This window comes from Eumetopias jubatus, unplaced genomic scaffold (genome assembly GCF_037043125.1).
Source record: "Eumetopias jubatus isolate StellerSeaLion01/CBP00866 unplaced genomic scaffold, mEumJub1_p1.0 scaffold_16, whole genome shotgun sequence".
NCBI classification, from domain to species: Eukaryota; Metazoa; Chordata; class Mammalia; order Carnivora; family Otariidae; genus Eumetopias; species Eumetopias jubatus.
The window spans coordinates 36637420-36661901 of NW_028274822.1; the positions used below are offsets into that span (position 1 = coordinate 36637420).

Sequence of the window (24482 nt, forward strand, 5' to 3'; positions counted from 1 at the left end):
GTCTGCAAAACGACATGGGTCTGGTCAAAAATCAAGTGTGGGCCCAAACAGATTACCTGAGCACAGAACTCTGGGCTGTGGCGCTGTGGCTTTGTAGGTATCTGGCATGGGGTGGGGGGAGGTGCATGGAGACCAGGGTTGGCACGTCTGCCAGGACAGGAAGTGACCTGCACCAAAGCCATGTGCTATGGCCTCAGGGCCTGATGGCCGACCTGCTTATGACCTAATGGAATTCGCAAAAAGGGAACCAGACTATATTTGTGATTCATGTAGTAGCCAAGTGTGAGTCTGGGAACCACTTAAGGATTTCCTAGTTAGCGGAGAGGAAATCTTGCAGGATGGAACATACAGCAGAGTATTCGGAAATACTTAAATATCAAAATTAAAAAAATGCTACAAATGAACATCTTCTTTCCATTGAGATAAAATTCTGGGGTTCAGCAGGAGGTTTTCTTTAGAGAACAATGGGTAAAAGTGGGCAAGGCCAGAAGATACCCACTTTGCTAACTTTCTTTTAGGATATTCCATGTAATTATGAGGAGTTGGATGATAACAGGTAACACAGATCCACTCTGTTATTGTTAACTAAGGAATAGCAAAAACTTGGCGCTAAAATACTGCCTTAAAGAACACCCTGGTAATATTTACAAAATGAAGGCGAGAAATCAACAGGGTTGGGCCTTGTCCAGTTAGTGGCGTCCCCATTCTCAGATGCGCTACCCAACTTGTCACACGACTCATTTCTGAAGAAAGTCAAAGGAGAACACAAAGGCCAATCTGACTCTTTCTACTGTACTATGGGGAGCCCCATCTTTCCCTCTCGTGCAAAAACTTAAGCCTTGGGGAAATGAGACAAATATGCTCTTGTGAGCTATAATAAAGGTTAAAGAACTTTCCTAAGCAAATAATCAACCCTGGAAACGTGACAGAGGACAACTAAGCCTGAGGAATGGCAAATGTGAATCGAAAATGTGAACAGGGCAGAAGAGTCAAAGCCCCACCCCCTGCTCCTGTTTCATGGGGATCTTGCCTATGTAAACTAGGAAACTACTATTCTGTTCATCAACAAGCCTCTTGAGAGTTATGGTTCCCACCACAAATCAGCTCCCTGAAGCGGATCATCTCAGAGTGGATTGAAGATGTTGCTCTCCAGCCCTGCGGCTGGAGGCCCATCCTGGACCATAGTGTCCTCTCAAGCATACCGGCTCCCATAAGGCCTGGCTCAAATCTCTTGTCTCTCTCCCTGACGTCTTCCTAAAATAATAATGAGTGAAACTATTTCTTCTTTTTTTTTTTTTTCTTTTTCTTCCACTGAGATCATCCTTATATGGGGCATCCAAGCGATCACACAGGTGAGAATTCGTTTTCTGGCTGTATGTAGCCAAGTAACCAGCAAGACAGTGATAACCCTTTGTACCCACCATCCCTTTAACACAAATATTACTTGAACATGCCATTAAAACTTGCATAATTTTTTAAATCTTAAAAATGAAACACTGAAAACATGGAAAAATATTCAAACACCACCTCATTCGCTATGTTTTCATGAAGTTAGTAACAAAGCTCTTTAAATTGAAACAATTCTATTAATATGAGAAAAGTCAAATGAATTACAGTCCATTTCTATGACTATTACATAGGTTTTAATATGTTTTACTGTAATAACACAGGAAAATGCTTGTAATATAGAGTTAACTATGTAAGAAAGATTCCAAATATGAGAAGAAAATGTACAATGTTAATGTTTAGATCTATATAGAATTATTTCAGGTGATTTTGACTTTTTTTGTATTTCTAAAGTTTTATACAAAGAGAATATTACTCTTTTGATCATAAAAAAAAAAAATCACTGAAAGTTTTAAAAACCCCAGGTCCCCACCCCTATTATCAAGAAACTAAGCAATCAACAGAACCAGATTTAACTCAATGTTACGATTCTATAATTCACAATGATCAGTATATTAACTCTGGTGGAAAAGGTGGACAATGTGCATGAACAGATGAGAAATTTCAGGGGAGGGAAACTAGAAAGGGTCAGTTGGAAATGTTAGAAATAAAAAGCACTGTAAAAGAGACGAAGAATGTATTTCACAAGATCATCAGGAAGACTCGAATAGCTGGGCAAAGAATCAGGTAACTTGATAAGCCAACAGAAATTGCCCAAAATGCAACAGAGGAAAAGAGAGTGAATCAGTTTTCACCATGCAAAGCATATTTTTATGCAACATTTTAAAGCCTAAAACTTCACCTTCCTGGACAGAAGTTAGATGCAAGAACATCTTAACAAGCATCCTACTGAAGGTAAAATGATTCCAATGAAGGCACACAATCTCCATTTCCTCATGTGAGGATCCAAAGATGCAGACATTAAAAACCTTGGAAAATTATGTACCTCAAACAATGGTACATCCGATGGTCCCCTAGAGTGAGAACAGGAATTCAGATAATGACTTCTCAACATGGCAACTCTATTTCAGTTTCTACATTTGAATATGTTAATTAATATGGTCCCTCATAGTACTAATAAGTGAGCATAATGTTTGTCGTTCTGAGATTTTACAACACAGGCACCTCAAACAATGCAAAGTTAATGTCCCCATTTTCAGAAAAAGGATTACCGATGAAGTGGAAAATTGATATCCCACACTTTATTAAACCCTCTATTGATCCCTGGCAATATGCTCCAAAGGCTTTCTGGATGAATGTCTTATAAGCACTTAGAAAAGAGAAGGAAACACCTGGGATCAGCAGTTTTCAGGTGAGCAGGTTTTGGCAAGCTGAGCACATCTCCCTTTTTTAAGCAGGAAGTTGGTACAAGTTTTGGGAAAAGAGAGGTTAGCTCACAACACGGGGCACTTATGGGCAGCTCCAATAATCAGTGTTTTACATATTCTCCACTATTATTTTCATTCCCATTTTATAGATTATTATCCCCATTCTATAGATGAAAAAATGATCCACCCAAAGGATCAGACAGGTGTATTTGGTCTCAGAGCTCTGCACTTAACAGCAGATGCAGCATACCTTGACTTTGGCCTTAGAACTCAATGAAGAAATTGAGGCTGAAGGCTAGAAGATGATCAGAGGTGGGTGCCTTCCCACTAACTGCACCAAAATGGCCTTAAAATGACTGATGAGTGTCTACCTGCAAGCTTCATTCATCGGTTTAAGCATTCCTTGCCTGTATCGACATTTTGGCTTATTAAATTTATATTAAATAAAACTAGAATTAACAGTTAACGTGATGAATGGCTAAAGCAAAATGCAAAATAATCTTGAGGCCAGAACTCTGACCTGATACCAGTGGGATACAATGCAAAGCCCTGCATTTAGGTGTAAATCAATCACGGAGATACAGAGTAGAAGAAACTAGCAAAATGGATGTATAACAAACAAACAAACCAAATCCCTGGGAGGTTTAGTACATTATCAGTCTGATGTGAGCCAGCACCCAGGGCAGCTGCTGAAAAGCCTAATGAATCAAAAGTGGGATTTGTGGTAGAAGGACGCTGTATCCAGTATACCGAGGAACTGCAAGTTATGTTGCCAAGGACTTTCTGTGGAAACCATCAAGTTTAGCTTGGACAGGACGATATGTTGATGGCCTTTAAATACTCAAAAAGCTTCCAGGGGCAAGTGAGGGTGTGTTGCTCCAAACAGCAGTGCATAGTGTTTGCTTAATATCAGAGAGGTAGATGCAGGTCCCGGGAAGGCAGGCTTCCCACCCATTCCAGGGTCCAGCAATGGTGCTCTCTGCCTCTAGAAGGATCAGGAAGGTGGCTGGTGAATATAAGGAACATCTTTAACAAGACTTTGCCATCTCTTCGAGGCCAGGGTTCTGTTTTATATTCTGTAACTCAAAAAGAGCTTCAGCTCTCACTCCCATGTGGGGCATCTGTACAGATCACACGGCAGTGATATGCCAATGACCTGAGACCAAAGAGCTCCCTGAATCTCCTCTCCTCTTCCTGGAGCAACTGACAACATGGAGGCCCTGGCTTAGCCCTCCTTGTGGACAGGACCTTCACCTCAAAACCAAGGTGCCAAAGTTTTCCTGCCAATGAATCCCAATATCCTCCATTTTCATTCCTGCCAGAGGCCATACCAGATTCCTGGCTGCCCCGACTCAGAACTGTGACCCTATCTTTGATTCCCGCTTTTATGTATCCATATCCAGAACCCCAAACCTAGGAGGCTTTTCCTCAAAATATCCCCATGTTTCCATTATTCTGTTTCCACAGCAACCTGTGCCTAGATGTCACCACCTCACGGTTTCAGTAGTGTGCAAGCATGCCTATCCCCACCCAGCAAGAAAGAAGCCTAGAGATCTGTGATCAGCACCCTGGGGCACAGCTGAGAAAAATTAGATTCCATGGGGCGGAACAGAAAAATGGAGACAGCAGGGTGAGCCAAGGTGGACAGCCATCCAGAGAGTGCAGATTCCGTGACTGCATCCGGAGGCATCCCTGGAGAACCCACAGGAGGTGGGGGCCCTGGGGCCTCCCCCGTGGACCAGAAGGGGATCCATACAGAGAGACAGACTTTGTGTGTTAGAGTGATGAAAGACCAGGCTGTACAAGCCGAATCATTTCACCCCAATTAATTAGACTTCCAGATGTATGAAGAGCAAAAAATCCATGCTGTCTGAGAAGTCATAGGATGAGCATCTGCTTCTTACCTCTGACTGGGGAGTTTAAAGATGGGCTTTTGTAAATAAAATGAAACACTTTTTTTCCTTTCTTTTAAAAAGTGATTATTTGGCTGCAAATGCATCATTTTCTCCTCTGGCTAGGAGTCTCAAATATCTGCAAATATGCATTGCATAATGACCCTCTGGCAGGCTGCAAAATCACATCTTGTTGCCTTTCATAGAAGGAAAAGGAAAAATTATGAAAACAGAATGACAAGCTTTCTCTAACCCAAGATTTCATGTATCAACTCTGTGCCTGTTTAAGGCAAAAAGAACAGGATTTTAAGGTAAATCTTCTAGGTTCTGAGAAATCGGACTCTTGGTCAAAAGAAATCCCTAGGACCTCTCTGGCTTTCCTGATTTCTTAAGGTGAACAGGGAAAACCTATGTGTAAGGAGGGGACCGAGGCTTCCCTCTTAAGACCAGTGGGTTTCAGGTCGGCGCAGCCATGCTTCCTGCAGATCCTCACCACCCAGGCATGGCCCTGGGGGTGGGGGGGATGTCAAGGGCCACCATTACTGGTTTTGCAGATAAGAGGAGATCTCATGAGAACTACACCAAACAACAGTTTGGGGGTTGCTGCCACTGCTGACATGGCCACTAGCCCGGAACTGAGCACACCATGGAAAACAGAGTGAGACCTTTACCTGACAGCACAGTAAGTGGACATGTCACCCACAGTCCCCTCTCACAACACTGTAAGTTCCAAGGCTCAGGCTGACCGTTGGCTCAATTTTCTCGCCCTCATAGTGACCGGCTCAGGGTCGAGCACATGAGCTGGAGACTAGGATGGACCTTCTTTTGGGAAATGAAAGATGGAGAAAAAACCAGCACTGAATCCACAGCTGGGAAGGAAGAGATCACTCCACCCTAGACAGAGGCCCCCAGGGAGAGATGCCGAGGGTCACTAATATTTGTGTGCTGGACAGGGAAAGGAGGCTGGGGAGGCAGAATTCCTACACACTCATTCTTGAAAACTTTTAAATTTTATGATTTCTCCATGTTATTTAGAAATGCAATAAGGAGGTTCCCTTTTTTTTTTTTTAAGATTTTATTTTATTATTTATTTGAGAGAGAGAGCGCGCGCACAAGCAGACAGAGCGGCAGGCAGAGGGAGAGGGAGAAGCAGGCTCTCCACTGAACAGAGAGCCTGATGTGGGGCTCGATCCCAGGACCCTGGGATCATGACCTGAGCCAAAGGCAGACACTTAACTGCCTGAGCCCCCCAGGTGCCCCAGAAGGTGCCCTTTCCATTGCTTTCCTTAAAAGAATGAATCCCAAGAAACATCGGCAGGAGGGTGTCGAAACATATTAGACTCTAAGCCCTCCTCCCATGTACTGAGCAGAGAAACGATCTCTGTTCGGTCTGTTTCCTTTTTCTCTTTCTTTTCCTCCCCTGGGGCTCTCCTCTCACGTTTCCCCATCTCCCCCCCTTTCTTTGTGCCTTTCCCTCTGTATCCTCCCTCCCTTCCTTCAGTCCCACCACTAGATTTTGCCTGCACTCTATGCCCTTCCTGCTGATGAGCTAAAAGACTGTCATGCTTCCTGCTGTAAGTATGTGAGATTTTACTTCCCTTTAGAAATAGCTCTGGCTATTGGTATTTCATCACAGCTGTAATAAAGCTACAAAGATTTTTTTTTTTTTCTGAGGCGGGGGGAGGGGAGGGGCAGCAGGAACGGGAGAGAGAATCTTAAGCAGGCTCCATGTCCAGCACAGAGCCCAACGCAGGCCTCGATCTCACAACCACAAGATCATGACCCAAGCTGAAATCAAGAGTCGGACACTTAACCCAGGTGCCCCCAAAGATTTCTTTATTCACCTACAACATTTGCCAGAAGTCCATTTCTACTGCAGAATCTCCTTCCATCTCCCTAGACTGTGGGGTCCCCGAGACCAGCCAGAGAGACTTGGGAAGGGAGGGAGCAGCTTCCAAATGAATGTGAAGGTTGGGGAAGGCTCCCAGCATGAGAAAAGAACAGAAAACACTGAAACAGTTTAGGAGATATAAACCTTCCCTCAGCCTGGCTAAATCAACCTGGCAAAGCCAGCATTACATTCAGCATCTAAGGTCACCCACAGCAGTTTGTAAAGAGAGTCATTTCCATTTTCCATAGAAAACAAAGCCAAACACGAGAGAGAGAGAGAGAGAGAGAGAGAGAGAGAGAGAGAAGACTGTCAGTCTTCTGAGAGAAACCATGGCTATTTCTATTATGAAAGGGGTGGGGAGAATCTATCATCAGTATTATGAGGAAAAGGAAAACTGAGAGGGAGATGTAAGGGTCAACCACAGATCTGGGACCCAAGGAGTCCTGCATATCAGTGCCAGTCACAGAGAAAAGGTTCCTCCCATGACAAAAGGGCACCATCACCAGGACTCTGGAAGTCTGTGAGGACCATAAACGCCAAACGGGATCTGTTCTCCAAAGTCAAATCAGGGCTCAGCACTCACTCCTGAGGTACAGCAGAGTCTTTGGGAAGCAGGTAACAGGAGAGGTTGGGCCAAGGGATAGGACTTGCCACCATGAGCTAGAGGCTAGTGCACACCAGCCTTGATAGGCTTGCCAAAGTGGGTGTGGGAGCAAGTACGGGATGGGGAACAGTTTGGGCTGACCACATGCTCTCCAGGGACCCCCGGAATGTTATGTTGATTCTGTGACCTGTGTAAGCCAGGTTCAAGTCGCTCATCCAGGCCCTCTAGATGCCGCTCCACCTGACCCTGTTGCCCACGACAGTCACTTAGATCTCCTCCACGATGCCCCACCCACCCTCAGCCCAAATCTGACTACCCTCTAGCCTGGGTTCATTTGCACCTGCTCAAGACAGGACCCCTTCTCACTCCTCCTCATTCCCCCCCACCTCCAAATGGGTCTCCCACATGAGGACCCAGGGAGGAACACACCAGAGCCTTGCCCAGCTTCCGGTACACCTCAAGTGACGGGTAGGTCTGTTTCCTTAGTGGAGCATTTCCAGAAGGCGGGGGTCTCACGCCACGTCATGCCTGGATAAAGTCACCACATGCCAAGATCCGCGGGGGAAATGAGAGGGTTCTCCTAACTAAGCACTACTTTCTCAACTATGAAATGGGGTAACGTTATTTATCTTATCACAGTCTTCTGTGGATTAAAGAAGGTAAGGCTTGTAAAGCACCTACTATGGTCCCTGGTGCCCGGTCAATCTTTACTCAATGTTAGTTACTTTTCTAACTGATGGTAGAGTTGAAAGGTGGTCTCACATTCCTTTAACTACATATAGGAATAAGCATAGATGTGTACAACACAAAACTATGTCCTTAAGTAACTGAACAAACATGAAGATGAAACAGAGCCGCTAAGATCCATACTGCATGTATGGTACAATCTTTTAATTAAGCATTAAAAACCAGAGGTGCCGAAAGCATCTGATTAAAGCTTAAAAGAAAAAAAACATAAAATGCGTTAAAAATTCAAAAGCTTTTTGCAATTTGAGTGTATTCTTATATCTATAAAATAGTAGTCCTCATTTGTACTATTTTTATATCTATAAAATAGTAGTCCTCATTTGGAACCAAGCTGAACAGAATTTCTTTCTGCAAAACCATCTCAGAGAGGAGAATCAAAAGAAAGGTGTAGGACATGCAAACTGAATAAAACGTTCAACTATAACCTTCTCTTACCTTTGACCCAATGAGCGTGTATAGCCACTGAATGGTTTCATTGTGGTTTATTACTCCATTCATCCCATCCACATACAACATAATCTGGCCCAAAGCTACAGAAGAGAAGAGAAAAAGGAGACGGCATTATGGTTTTATATGTACACGTAACCTTCAGTGATCATGTCGGTTGAGATTTTCATACTTTTAAGTACACAGTGTGTCACAAACCAAACCTGAAGAGATTTCCTGAGCTCTGAAATTAGCTGAATCTCATCTCAGAGAGAAAGCGTTGGCCATAGCAGAGGAAGCAAGGGCTATTCCTGGTGTCTGGAAGATGCAATTAAGGTACCAAATCTAGTGATTGTTGCTTCTGTGTGTCTTGATGTATAAATGCATGTTTTTATGTTTCTATATCTGTGTGCAGTCCCAGACGGGGCAACCATATCCCTCGGATGGTGTCTGGCTGTGGCCTCCCACTAGGGCCAAGAGGAAAAATCAAGTTTTTAAAAAGCAACCTGGCAGGTCTCAGATGCTATGGGAACATCCTGACCTCATACAATTTTAATCCTTTAGATAAGAGATAAATATATGCTTTATTATTTGCAATTCCTTTAAAAGACTTTTCAGATTTAAAAAAATGTCAGAAAGCATGAAAAAAAGCATTTGTCAGACACCAAGTCCCAAATTCCTAGTTAAGGAAAAGACACTCATATTATCTTTATTCACCAGAAAGAAAATACAGGTCATTTTACTACCTTTTTAAAAAAGATTAATTCTAATTTTTCAGTTCCCTTAATAAAAAAAAAGCCATTTGGATTCTAGATATTGAACAAACAGAAGTTACACATGCTGAGTAAGTTTCCTTAAATCATGCGTGACCTCCCAAATCTTCTTTCATCCATAATTAGTTGGCACAGGATTGACATTTTTAGGCAACACTGTTTTTCCTGGTCACAGTAGGACATCTCATTGCAGAAAATTGGAAAATATAGAAGAGTGAAAATAACTCATAATCCCATAACTTAAGGATAATCATTCTTAATATATGGACCTATCTTCTTCCATTCTTTTGTTTCTTATACACACACGTTTATACATAGGTCATCGGGAAATGGTGCTGAATGAAAATAGTAAAACACAAAATAGTGAGTAGACACTAAGTCCAAGCATAGAAATATACGTGATGTTAAAGAATACTTATCCTAGTCAACAAAAGATCAAACAAAACCACATCATCGAGAAAAATGATGCTCTTAAATATGCAAAAACTCAAAATTTTTAAAAATTGAATATTTTCTTGACACAAAAAACATTGTATTTTTGAAAATAACAGATTCATATTCTATTTAATGGTGAAATACTGGAGATACTCCTATTAAAATCAGGAAAACTAAAAGATGACGCCCACCAATCCCCATGATTATTTAGCCCTGTTATAGAATTTCAGGCAAATTTAAAAGACATGAAATTTAATGAAATGTAGGATGGCTGGAAATGAATACATAATACTGTCATCATTTGCAAGAAATAGAGACCTGGTTAAAAATTCATCTACAGAATTTACTATGAAGAGATCACAATTACAACCACTTTCTCATCTTCATAAGAAAGGTGGAACATATAAAGAAAGCCATGTTTAATGTAAAGATATAATAGTTAAATGGACATATGACAGCAAATATCATAAAGGCTTAGATAATTTATTGTATAAATAATTCATAAATTGATAAGAAAATACTAAATGCCAAGAGAAAAAGTCAAAAGCATTTCATAAGAGATGACAAGCTAGTTTACAATAACACACAAATTTGTCAATCATCACTATAATAAAAAAATTAAAATAATGAAGTAGCATTTTCAGTTAAATCAGGAAAAATATTTTTAAAAAAATAATTAGAAATCAAATGCTAGAGAGTTAAACAAGTAACTTCACACATTCTGGGTGGCAAGGCAAACTGATACAAATCTTGTAACAAGGCTACTTAGTGCTGTAATTGTTTTAAATTGTTCCCATTTATTTAATGCCCACTGTGTGCCATGCTCTGCGGGGGCATTTTATACGCATTTTTTTAGATTTTATGCATTTATTTATTTGAGAGAGAGAATGAGAGAGAGAGAGCATGAGAGGGGGAAGGGCCAGAGGGAGAAGCAGACTCCCCGCTGAGCAGGGAGCCAGATGCGGGACTCGATCCCGGGACTCCAGGATCATGACCTGAGCTGAAGGCAGTCGCTTAACCAACTGAGCCACCCAGGCGCCCTTAATACAATAGCCCTCTGCAGTGGGTATTGTTACCCCCACTTGAGAGAAAAACAAAACAAAACAAAAAAACCAAAAACAAGGCTCTGAAGAGTACAGGGTGGGCAGGCTCCTTTATGTTAGTACTGGAAGCCTGAAAGTCCTCCCTGAGCTCTTCCATGTCATGGCAATTTCAGGAATCTGTCCTAAGGAAATAACCATAAGGGAAAAAAAATGAAGCAGCAGCAAAGATAGTCACTGAAGTGTCACCTGTAATATTAAAATTAACTAGGACCTAAATACCTATCATAGTTCTAGAACTCAGCTTCGGTAAATGATTACATATGTCCTAACCCATAAAACGTTCCTGATAATTAAAAAGTAGAAAATTATAAACATGACATTATGCAATAAAACACTCATGTCTTCATGCATCGAAAGGAAGGAAAACACATGAAATAGTAAGCTTATGGCTGGGTATCTATTCTTTGGATATGGTTTTTTTTTTTTTTCCATTATGGGCATCAATTATGTCTACAATCAAAAAGTAAATAAATATACAAAAGGAACAAAATAAGACTGTATAATATAAAGTGTTAGGTGTTCTTCTTGGTTTACAGAATTTTCTTCCTAGCTCATCCCTCTCAACGTGCTCCTCCCTCCCTCAGGAAGATACAGCCCCCACTTCAGGAATAGCTCTGAGAATTCAGTACATTCTACCCCATTTTTCCCCTGTCCCCCTTTCTTTCCTCCTCTCCCACTCAAAAAAAACTGGCAGATCTCCAGGGAAGAGAAGTGTGCACCTCTGTCCTTTTCCCATTCTAAGTTCCACTGTTGAAGAAGCAAATCCAGAGGCAGATTTTAACACCTGCCTCTAAATTAGCCTAAAGGCATGGGGGAGGCCATCTACTCTTCTGCCTTTGGGGAGATGCATCCTTTGAGAGGACCCTGCCCCTAAGGCTGAACAGCTGGGAATGGAGGTCTTTACCATAACTGCCCAGGGCCTGGCCTCAGTGCTAAAAGAAGCCCAAAAGGCCAACGACCTTCTACAAAAGGCTGCCAAATGAGATTTAAAGCCAACTGGAATTTCTGTAAGTTTTCTGTGACCCGCTTCCCTCCAAGATTCTATTCTTATTAACAAATCACGCTGGAGGTAACTCACCAGAAAGTTCATGTCTAATGGAATTCAAGATTCTGATCACACTGATTTCTCATATTTTGATCAAAACTTTCCCACGAGATCTTTTGTCCCCTAGCCCTTACGCGAAAGCACGGCTTCCTGTCAAATCCACTGCAGACACAAGAGGGCGCTAAATAGATTTAAGTGATTTAATAATACCACGTTGATTCAATCTCTGAAACCCACCAACCTAATGTGGGCCGTTGAATAAAACACAGAAAGAAAAAGGAGGGGGCCTGGGTCATAGGACCCATGAAAAGCAGTGATCTGCATTTTCAAAAGGATGAGAAAGAGGAGACTGTCAGAACACAGTGGTGGGTAATAGCCCAGGTCTGAAAACAGACTGCCCAGAGCATCTGTCCTTCTGCCACGGGTGGACTTTGCTCTGAGCATACTTATGAATATCTGTGCTTCGGTTTCCTCATCTGAAAAGTGAAATAGTAAGATTGCACTATCTATTTCACAGGGGTGTTGTAGGGATTGAGTTAGAACAATGCCTGACTCAGAGTAAGTGCTCAAAAATGTTAGTCATTTCAACTACCTCACTGAAGTCAATCCATTATCTACTGAACAGAAGCACACCATGAAAGAATCTCAAAGACACCAAGTAGGGGAGTAGACCCTCTGCCTCAGGCCAAGTCATAAAAATGTTCTCCTGTATTTTTCTCTCAACATTTTGTAGTTTTACTTCTTTAAATATAGGATCCATTTGAGGATAATCTTTGCGTAAATTGTGAAGTTTAGAAAGAGATTTTTTTCCCCAGACAGATGTCCATTTGATCTAACACCTTTTGAAAAGACTATTCTGTTTTTATTTCATTGCTTTTGCAAATTGGCAAAAAAAAAAAAAAAAATCAACTGTCTGTTTGTGTGGGTCTATTTCCAGACTCTGTTCCGTTCGTCTGTCTATCCCTTTGCCAAGACCACGCTATCTTGATTACCGTAGCTTTAGAGTAAGTCTTATAATCAGGTAATATGATTCCTACAATTTCACTCTTTTTCGAAATTGTTTGGGCTGTTCCTGTCCTTTGGCCTTTTCATATAAATTTTAGAAACAGCTTGTCTAAATCTACAAAAACTCTTTCTGAAAGTACTATGAGAAATACACGAAGTCTCTAGATCAACTTGGAGGACTGACGTCCTTGCCTCTTCTGATTCAGGAATCATCATGTCTATTAATTTCAATCATCCGACTGTTTTGATCAGTGCTTTGTAGTTTACAGATTCTGTATGTGACTTTTTGCTAAATTTTAAGTTTTTCACATTTTTTGGAGCTACTAGAAATTCTATTTTGGAAACTTTTCCATTCTCAACTGCTTATTACTAGCATATAGAAATAAAATTGATTTTTGTGTGTTGACCTTGTATTCTGTAACTTTGTTAAATGTATTAATTCTAGGAATTTTTAGGTTTTGTTTTTGTAGATTTTTGAGACTTTCTACTTAGACAGTAACGCTGTCTGTGACCAAGAACAATTTCATTTTTTCTTTCCCAAGCTATATCCTCCCCTTTGCCTGCCTTGCCCGACTGCAATGATTAAGATTTTCGGTACAAAGTTCAACAGAAGTGGTAAAAGTGGACACCCTTGCTTCTTCTCAATAATTGGGGGAAGGCATTTAGTCTTTCACAATTATATTAGCTGTAGGTTTTTTTACATTGCCCTTTATCAAGGTGAAGAAGTTTCCCCCAATTTCTGGTTTGCTAAAGTTCTTTTTTAATAAGTGGATGCTGAATTTTGTCAAACGCTTTTTCTATTTCAACTAATATGATCATGTGGTTTTTCTTCATGCTGTGAATGTGGTGGGTTACACAGAGTGAACTTCAAATATTTGAACCAGCCTTGCATTCCCTCTTGGCCACGGTGCATTCTTCTTGTTACATACTGCATTTACTGATATTTGCTGAGGATTTTTGCTTCTTGGTTCATGAGAGATATTGGCCTGTAGTATCCTTTGTCTCATCTCATATCATGGTAATTCTGGCCTTATAAAATGAAGCATTTTGAGAAGCATTCCCTGCACTTCTAATTGCTGGAAGAGATCATATAAGATTGGTTTTATATTGTCTTTAAATGTTTAGATACACCTGGAAACTATTTGGGTCTGGAGATTCCTTTTTAAGAGCATTGGTAACTGCAAATTAAATTTCTTTAGTAGACACTGTTAATAATAGTTAAAACAGGGCTTATCAGGTTATCCATTTCACCTTGTGGGAGCTTTGGCAGTGTGTGATTTTTAAGGAATTGGTCCATTTCATCTAAGTTATCGATTTTATGTGCTTAGAATAGTTTCTAGTATTCTATTACTCATTTAACGTCTGTGGGATCTGTCATGATAGCCTCTCTTCATTCCAGACGTTGGCAAATAATGACTTTTTTTTTCCCATCATTATTGCTGGTCATTTTTCTTTTCAAAAAATTTATCTTTCTTTTTGCTTCACTAATTTCTTATTGTTTTTCTGTTTCCAATTTCATTAATTTCTACTCTATTATTTCTTTCCTTCTACTTGCTCTGGTTTTTCTTTTTTTTTATTCTGGTTTTTTAAGGTGAATGTGTTTTTTTTTTTCCCCTAATATAAGCATGTAATGCTAAAAATTTCCCTTCATGCATTACTTCAACTGCATCTCACAATTTGATATTTTTATTTCCAGTTTGTTCAAAATACTTTCTAATTTCCACTGAGAAATTCTCTTCGACACAGGGATTATTTAGAAGTATGCTGTTTAATTACAAAGCATATGGAAATATTCTTGTTATCTTTGTTATTTATAGTTTAATTCCATTATGGTCAGAAAACCTATCATATGGCTTTCTTTTACATTTGCTATAGTCTGCCTTATGACCCGGGATGCAGTTCATCTTGGTAAATGTTTTGCACACTGGAAGAGTATGTGTACTCTGCTATAGTTGGTTGGAGTACGCTAAGATTCTCAATTAGAGCCGGTTGGCTGGGGTGGGGTGGGGGTGGGGAAGGCTGTTTAGTTCCTCCATAGCTTTGCTTGTTTTCTGTCTACCAGTTCTATGGATTACCACAGAGAGGTGTATTAAAGTCTCCAACTATAACTGACCATTTTTCATTTCTTATTTAAGTGTCTGCTTTATATATTTTGAAGCTCTACACATTTTTCATTTCTGGGTGAATTGACCCTTTCATCATTATAACGTCCTTCTTTGTCTCTTCCTTTTAATTTTTCTTCAAAGTCTACTTTCTCTGATGTTAACATGGCCTTCTTTTTTGATTAACGTGTGCATGGTATTTATTTCTGTATCCCATTGCTCTAAAAACTACCTATAGCATTACAATTAGAGTGGAATTCAGGATTTAGCTGGGTCCTGTGTTTTCATTTTGATTATCTCTGCCTTTTAACGGCCATGATTAAGCCAGTCATGTTTAATGGTGCATCTACAGTCAGGTTTATCATTTCTAATCATTTACTGAGTCCATCTAGTGAGCTTTTTATTTTGGTTATTGTATTTTTCATTCCTGTATTTTCGATCTGGTTCTTCTTTAGATCTTCTGTATCCTTCTTTGCTTAGACTTTCTATCTAAGTGTCACCTTTCTTCCTGATGCATTTTTAGAATGGCTGCTTTAAAGTATTTGAAAAATCCAATATCTATGTTGCCTTGGCACTGGGGTCTGTTGATTTATCTGTTCCCATGCAAGTTGAGATTTTCTTAGTTTACTGTATGCCAAGTAATTCTGGCCTATTTCCTGGACACTTTGAAAATTTTAAGACTCTGGGTTTTGTTTAAATATTCCAGAAAATGTTGACATTTTTGTCTAAGCAGGCAATTAGCCTGGTTCAACTCAAGCCACAAGTTCTGACCTGCCTGTCATGGGCTCTGGTTCTAAAGCCAGTTCCGTTTCCAAAGTTCTTACTGTGCTTTTTGGATTGATCCTGCATGTGTCTCATCCAGTTCGAGACTTGGACATGACCTACCTTGTTGTTTCATTCTCAGATTCTCCGGTATGCCGTGCAGGGTCAGATTCATGCACGTACAGTCTGTGGGAACCCAGGGCTTCCTAAGAAAAAGTCTCCAGGTAACTTTCCCGAGCCTCTCCTTCATTATCTCCCTGATACTTTTAGGTTCCCCGGGACTCCCCATCCTAGTCGTTCAGCCAGAACACTGGGCCATCATATACCCTATTATGCCTCTTATTTTCTGTGACTATGTCCTCATCTGGAGCCAAGCTGTGGGAGAACCAAGGGAAAAAAAACAACAGGTGTTTACCTGAACGCTCCTGTGACCACAGATCTATCAGAGAAAAAGGTTATGTTTCGGGTGTTGCAGGCCCCTGCTGTTTGCACATTGCCCTGGCTGTTCTCACCCTGGCATTACCTAGGGGCTGGGGTGCAACGTAACACAGAAAGGAATTAGAAACATGGGCAACTTTTGTACTCTGAGTGTTTGGAGTCCTTTCTCCTCCTACTCAAGCCAAAAGCAGAAGGTTTCTTCTGGAATGCTCTCTGTCCACACGAATGCCCACTTCTGGGTTTCAGGCTGATTGGAGTCCAGACCAGAGAATACAAGAAAAATGTTAAAAGTACCATCAGTTCAATTCTATTTCAAAATCTAAACTTCTTCCCCCCACCTGCCATTTACTCTTCAGAGTCCTTGACTACTTGCCCTGTGTGTTTGCCCCAGGTTTATGCTTGCATTTAATGAGAGAGACGGGGTCGCGTGTGCTCACTCCATCTCACCCAGAACCGCATCTCCTCCCTCCCCTGCTTTTAGAGTAAGAACTGCAGCAGCGACACAGAAGGTGGCCTGGAGAGAGTGTGTCCTATGAGGCATGTGGGGGGAGACTTGGCCTCTGAGGTCTAAACCCCATGGTTTTCAATCCTTTCTCTCTCCATCCTTTCTCCTTCTTCCCTCCTCACTCATTTTAACTTTCCTTCCTTCCTCTTTTATTTTCCTTCCTTTTTTAAAAGCTAGGGGTCTTTTATTCCAAGTAGCTCGTAAAAGGAATCCTAACATGGCCAACAGATAATTCCCAGATGCTTTGCTAGATTTTGACTGTTTCCCCCACCTTAACACTGGATCGCCTACCCCACCCTGCCTACTGCACCCAGCACCCAGTCACCCAGGCTAGATACTGGAGCTCAGGTGCAAACCTGCATCTTCAAATACCCCTAGTGAGTTATGAAATCAACCTAGTGAATCTGGACCAGCAATATATTTTTTTTCAGGAAACAGAAGAGCACATTTCATTTATTCAAATAAGGACTATTTTTATTCTACTATAAATAAATAGGAATTTTTTTCCTGTAGGTGTCCAGCCACAAAAGTTTAGAATCTACTCTTCTAGACTCCTTCCCTTCCTTTATCTTCCACCTCCATCCAATGAGTCACCTAATTCCCTCAATTTGTCTTCTGCAACAGGCTGCAAATTCATCTTGTCTTCCATCACTGCCTCAGGTCCTGCTCTCATTGTCTTTCTCGAATTACAGCAACTGCTGATTCCAGCTGGTGTCCCTACCTTGACTCCCACTCTTTAGCTAATCCAAGGTAGATGTTGTTACCACCCAGTTTTCCAAAGCGTCAAACATGTCAGCTGAACCTGGAAAACCTTCTGGCTTCTCCTACCTCAGGATGAGGCCTGGGCCTCTCACCTTCCAGCCAACCTACCTGCCTTCTGGCCCAGACCACCTGGGCTCCTGTGCCTCTGAACCTTCTGCCACCATCTAAGGGCTTCTACACTAAGCCTAGCAACCCTGAATTTGTTACCTACACCTCGCACCTAAGAAAATATGTAAAATATACATCCATTCCACAGACTGGAGCTAGATGTAGTTTTTCCAAAAAAAAAAATTTCTTACACCCCAGAAACATAAAAGAAAACAATTCCAAATTGGTTATTTGCCTGCCTGTTCATGTCCTTTCCTTTGGCCAAAGATGCCAAAAATGCCGTGGAAGAAGCTGGAAAGTAATTCCTTCCTGGCAGAATCACTCTGACGTTTTAAACCAATTGCTCAAACATTGCTGCCCCATGTAGTCTTTTAACAAACCTTCACCCATTCTTTCCTCTTATTCAGTATTACAGGGACATTATAGGTCACACGTGTTCTGGAAACACACAGAGATTCAGGAGCTACATTACCTTCTTACGGGAGTTCATACAATTTAGGCCTACATATTTTAAAAAAGCAAGGCTGTTGTTGTTGTTTAAAGTGGTGTTATAACTACGGCTATATCATTTACAATTTACTCCAGAAGAGCCCATTTATGTACTAGATAAGGCTTGGTTTGTAAACTAAGTATCCACTTACATAGTTGACCCTACAGTTTCATCATGAAACAAAAGATTCCTCCCACTGAAGTCAGAGTATTTCAATTTACCTTTCTACATCACCTTCTTACTGGGTTTTTTGTTTTTTTTTTTTGCATGTTTGGGTAACTTTCATTTTGTATAATTCCAAAATTATAAAAAAGTTACAGGAATAGCACAAGGAACCCTTCTTTACTTGTATACATTTTACCCAAATTAATTGTTGACATTGTATACTGTGTACTTTATCATTCTCTTTCTCTGAGCTTTTTAAAATTTTTAAATTAAAAGAAAATGGGTCTATTTAAGGTGTACAACGTGATGATTTGGTAGACATACGCGCAGTGAAATGACGACTCCAGTCAAGCGAATTAACACGTCTCCTCACACGGTTAATATTTGTGTGTGCTCAGAGCACCCAAAACCTACACTCTCAGTCTGTTTCAGGAATTTAACACAGTGGAGGGTCAGGCTCGTCCGTTACATCTCCAGACTTATTTATTGCACTTATCCATTCTTGGTTTTTCTTCACAAAAGCAGGAGGAAGGAAAGCCTGTGCTACAGCCATTTGCTAAGATATTTTACCATTTGAAAATGTGACTGCACATCGCTATTTACTTAACCCAAAGTAGAGAAAAATAAGCTGTACGAAAAATTGAAGAAAACCTGCCTCACCACAAGGGCAACTGTCTGCTCCTAACAGCTATTACTGGTCAAGAAGTTCTTTTCTGGAGGTGGGGGAGGGTGACCTGTAACTGGCTCATTGAGGGTGAAGATGGAGGCGGCCACATCCCATCAGCCCCTCCTGGAAGCAGACGTAAGCCCCAGTTTGACCCGGCTTTCTTCAACCAGAACCCAGTGGAGGCCTCGACACTCTGCAGTGAGACTGCTTAAATCAAGGTTCTCTCCAGAGAGGGGAAGACCACTGCTACCACTAAAACCTTATCTCTGGGGAAGGGCTAATTCATCTCAAACACCAGATTTAAACTTCTTTGAATCAGACCATTAAAACTTACTCTTCTTAATTCTGGAATGGATTTGCCAATCCCCAATTTCCATTATTCACCAAAGTCTGCAGGAAATAGGGAAAAGAGGTTGATAATGGTGACATTCTTGGAGCTAAGGGGAGGCCTTGGAGTCTGAGTTGTTATTATGCTCGTCCGCCCCCAATAACAAGCCTGGGCCCAGTTTTCCCCCAAGGGCAACTGTCAGAGCAATACTCTTTCAACACTGATTACCGCGTGAAAATTAAGGAGAATAAGCTGCCAATTCTAGACTGGAGACAAGAAAGTAATCAACACAAAGAGCTCCAACAAGGTGTCAAAGTTTGGAGTCCCCAGCTGACATCTAGCAGGATTTGCAATGCAACTTTTCCTAAGCACTCTTAGAAAAATGACTAACCTCCCCTCACCCCTGAAGGCCCAAAAGGTCCCCAAGATAAGTTTTAAAATAAATCAGGCCTAAGAGCCTCGCTTAACACTTGCAAGCTTCACCAATAAGACCCAGAGAAGGGAGGAGGGCCTTCCATCCAGGTTCCCTAGAAGAGAATCATTGGCATGGTTCTTTCTGACAGACCTTCCCACCAGGTCATTATGCAGCCAAGCCCCGTCCGCATCCAATACTAGTCACACGGGATCAATTTGTTGCTGGCCTATTTCTTCATCTTCCAACAAGTAGCAAAGTTCAAACCCCGGTTTCTCATGCTCAAAGTTTAAAAGGCCTTCACCAGCCATCCGTATAGGAACAGCCTCGTTCCTGCCAGGGCTGCTCTGGCCTCAGTCACACCTAGGCTCCTGGCCTCTCTCAGTCTCTGCCATCCCACATTCCCCCATTTTTTTAGATAAAAGAAACCAAAAGAATAAAGATACGCTTAATACATTAGCAGGTTTTGAGCTTCTAAAAAGTTTTGGCAGACCCCCTCACTTCTCTATGAAAAGAGGAGTCACTCTAACACGCTCTCTGATGATCTTCCAGAACTTTTAGCCAGTGACCTCAGAGCAGACGTGCACATCCTTCCCAAGGCATCTTGGAGCCAGAGATGAACTAAATCAGAGACTCCATAGGCCCAGCAGTGACCCGCCCCTCCTGCTGATCTCCTGTCCTCTATCTACACCCAGCACTTCTCTACGGGGACCCGGGGTAGCCCCGTGGGTCCGTGACAAGCGCTTGCTTGAGAGGGCCTCCAGAGAAGCAGCTCCTCCCCCTGACCTAGGGAAGGGCCATGCAAGAGGCAAAACACAAGGGGTACCACCCTCCCAGTGGCTTACCTCTACCCTGGGATGACAGAGGCCAGAGGCACGGGGCTTGGAGAGAGCACAAGAACCCAAGCAAGGTGGGATGAAGTGGGATGGAGCTCATAAACACCCCAATTTAAAGAAGGGTGGGGTTAGTATGAGCCTAATTAGAGAAGGCTTCACGGGAGAGGACAACAGAGTTGTACCTTAAAGGCTGGGGCACACTTCACTGCAAGAAAACAGAGAGCTTCCAGGGCACGAGAAGAGAAAAAGTACATCGATGCTTCCCCTGATTTCTGCTTTCAGGACAGCGTAGCACCAAGGAAAATTCGTAAAACTGGGACCCAGGGAGAAGCTGTTTTCCATGTTGCCTCCACCAATTCCTAGTTCTAAACAAGTGCAAGTAACCCAGCCTGAGCCTCAGTTTACACCTTTGTAAAATGGAAGATAAGTTCCACCTGGATCCCCAGGTGTAAAGATGAGACGAGGTTCTGTATTAGCTCAGCACATGGCCGATGGTCCAGCAGTCCTTGCCAATGCTGTTGTTGAACTACATCTCTGAACTTCAGCTTTGTCATCTGGGAGATAGAAGGGTTTAACCTGAAGACCTCCTAAGCCCCCCAGCTCCAAAATTCTCCCTTTTCATAACATTACTCCAAAGCCCTTTGTGGGGCTGTAATATGAAGTGTCTGGCACCAGGGGGAGCACTTCTAATGGCCTGCAGACCCAGGCGACCAAGATGTGACTCCAGAAAACTCAGGAATATATTTCTGGGCATTAAAGCAATCAGAGTATATTCCAGTATACTAATTCCGTACTCCTATTTAGAATTTCAACACCTTTAGAATTTTAACTTCCCAAAAAAAAAGGCTCTGACTTACTAAAACTTCCAAACTTACTAAGATTCTACCAACTACTATTGAATCTGCATCTAGAGGGGACGTGCCACTGGCCCCCTGTAAGGTGCTGGCCCTCCTCAGGGTGTTGCCTCTGCAGCATCTATAAAGAGAACCTGTGTCCTGTAATTACATTGGCTGCCAGTATCCCAGGCACTGACCCTCCCTCAGGGCCCTCAGGCAGGGCTGCAGGGGAAACTCATTGCCTGGGAAGCCTTAAACCACTGCTCCCCACCCCTAGAGCCCCACCTCCAGCACCCAGTCCTGGGTGTGGATCTGGCATCCGAGGTTGTCAAAGTTCCGCAGGTATTCCTCCTGAGCAGCCAGGGATGTGAACCCCTGGTGGATACTGAACTAACCATTACCTAAGAGACATGCTTCGGTTAGGCTCTCTCCCAGCTCACTCACTCTCAGTACTTGTTCTTAACCAAAACCAAACTCAAAGGCAAACACAGGAAAAACCAAATTCCCGGGTCCAACAACCATTTTCCGTGCTTTCCAATGGGGTAGAGTAGATAGGGACAAGGCAGGTGACACCGGTTTCTACCAGCCCAGCCTACTTCTCTCCTAAAACTCTAAATTGCGGGAAATGGTGTCCAGGCCTCATCTTGTTTGAAGGATGGTTTCAAAATTTCCATTTTTAAACATTATTTTAAAATCATATCATGTAATGCAGTAAATAATGTTTTTAAATAAGACAAGCCCTTAGTTTCTTCTCAGAGGACTTTATTACAGACCCCTACAATGGGATTTTCAAGGACGTTCTAAAAATGCGGGTCCAGTGTAGGAGTTCCTTGCCTATGACTTAAACTTAAGTTTAGTATTAGAATTACAAGCGTGCCAAATGTATTTTTATGATATTTTGCATGTATTTTAGGACCTAAAATAAAACCAAAATAGGCAAAATAGCCAAAGAACTGGAAACCTTCCTCTGGTGGCTCATTCATACTTATACCTGTTGCCTCCAAATTGGTGTTCAAAGAAGGAAGAGGAAGAGAAGTAATGAAACCTCCTTTAAAGAGAAAAATAAATAATAATCAAATCCGTCTTTTGATTGTACATGTCCACTCCATCATCTATATGCCATAAAGCTGAAATAGGTTTGGATACATTTAAAAAATCCTATCAGATGCATGCTCCATACAACACAGATGAACCCTGAAAAAACATCTTACATGAAATATCTAGAAAAGGCAAATCCAGAGAGACAAAAAAAGGGGTTGAGGAAGGGGAAAATGGGAAGGTATGGCTCAGTGGATACAGTGTGTCCGTTTGGGGTGATGAAAAGGTTGTGGAAATAGGGGTGATGGCAGTACAATGTTGTGAAGAGAATTAATGCCACTGAATTGTACAATTAAAAGTGGTTAAAATGGCAAATTTTGTTATATACATGTTATGTTATTTACGTATCATATATGTTACATGAGATATATTTTAAAAAACAATAAAAACCAGTGGCCTCACACCCACAGCAGAAAATCCTAAAAGCAATTAAGATGTCTTAGGGGTCAGGTGGCCCGGGCATGCGCATGACCAGGTCCGGAAGTCCCTCCCTGGGTGCAAATAGCTCTTCCCTGGCAACTGTAATCACATGTTCACTAGAACTGGATTGTTTTGCCATGCTAATAGTCATTACGGGCTGTCAATGATGACTACTTTATTTTCATTCCTATAAATCTATGAGCATCTCATATGTCATCAGCTAGTGACGCTAAACAAAGACTTTAGGCCACGCATTCTCAAACAAGGGCAAGAACCAAAAAAAAAAAAAAAAAGTTCTCGGTTGCAAAAATACTGTAAATATTAGGATGGTTTATGGTCTTCTCCAGGGACACAGTGTGTAAGAGATACACAGTATGTCTGCAGCATTAACATTTCAAGGCCAGGGCGGGGGGCTTGAGGGGAGGGAAGAGACGGGGTGATTAAGAAAAAAATGTCCCTAGCGGGGAGGAAAATGAAGAAAGGGTTGATGAACACTGCTTTGTATCCTATAATTAAAGATTTTTCCTTAAACCAAAAATAAACAAAAACCAGCTGCTCTTCACAAAAAAGAAAGAAAGAAAAGGGAGAGAAAGGAAAGACGGGACAAGTTTCTGCTGAGAACCGGGGTACGGCTTTGCTGCAAACCTCCCCCTGGTCTTTCCCACCCTCTGTGAGGGGCTTCCTCTCCACGTGGCCCCAACTCTCTCAGCTTTCCCTACGACTGACGTGCACATTCATTCACCGGGGATGGCGAGCAAGTATGAAGTGCCAGGTACTCTGCCAGGCCCATTCGGGCAAGACCCTCCTCACTGGAACAGACAGAGCCCCATGGCCGGGAGGAGTGGAGGTGAATGGATGCCTGGCCCAACAGTATCCTGGAAGAAAAGCGGGAGAGAAGTGGCCACAAGCATGGGCTTTGAAGCCAAGAACCTGGGTGTCAGGCCACGTGGCCCTGCCTCTTACCAAACTAGCAACTTTGGGCAAATGATTTGACCTGTGTTGCTTCAAATCCCTGCTCCGAAAGAAAAGAGATGATGATGTTTCATACAGGGTTGCACTGGGAATCAAGTGACAGAGGGCAAGACACACAGGTCTCTTGCAAGCTCAAGTAACTCCTGGTAATGCTTTACCAGGTGAAGTAGGATAATCCAAAAGGACACAGCCCGCTATCACAATTTCCACCAGTGGACCTGGGGCACCGACATCATTCCACACTCCTTCAAGGGCCCTGCCATCATCTCCTGGGGCCGGCTCTGGCTTCAGGGTCAGCTTCCAGGAAAACGGGCCCCAGCCAGTTAGATGCAAAGCCCAACCTCAAAGACACGATGACTGACAGGAACAACAGCAGGTAGGGTTTCCAGGTCAATGAAGAATTTTTCAGCAATGTGTACCCACCCCCACCCCCCAGCTTTTTAGGCTAATTCATCTAGCCAAGGTGAAGCACACTTACTCTGGTTGCCCAAGGACATATTGAAAGGACACACTGAGTTCACTTCCCACAAACTAAACTAATAAGCAGTTAAAAAAAGTTTTCTGCAATATGTCATGGGCCCTAGAAGGAATAGGCCTTTGAACAGAATGCCTCTTGCTAGAACTTCATCAGTGGATACATACTTCCATTCCACAAAGGTAAGGTTAGGTTCGAGCATACATCCCCTTGCAGGGTTAATATAACTTATGCTATAAAGCTTATGTTCCAGAGCCCCTCACTCCCACAGGCCCCTTCCCAGACTTTGAGGGGCCCTAGCAATGCATTCTCAGAGTCCCGTATTTTCACACAATTTGTAAGAGGAAGGTACTTTAACAGCAATCGCTCAAGACCATGGTTGCTTTCCACACTGGTTCCCTCCATCATCCA

General features: G+C 42.1%; 1 protein-coding gene across 7 annotated transcripts in view; it reads right to left on the reverse strand.

Annotated features, from left to right (window-relative positions):
* Positions 1 to 24482, reverse strand: part of FHOD3 (formin homology 2 domain containing 3) — a 453128-nt gene that overhangs the window by 181485 nt on the left and 247161 nt on the right. For all 7 annotated transcript variants that reach the window (XM_028098359.1, XM_028098361.1, XM_028098360.1 and 4 more), the window contains exon 6: positions 8344 to 8438. In XM_028098359.1, coding sequence (XP_027954160.1) covers positions 8344 to 8438 — 95 coding nt within the window. The remainder of the gene's footprint in view (positions 1 to 8343; positions 8439 to 24482) is intronic.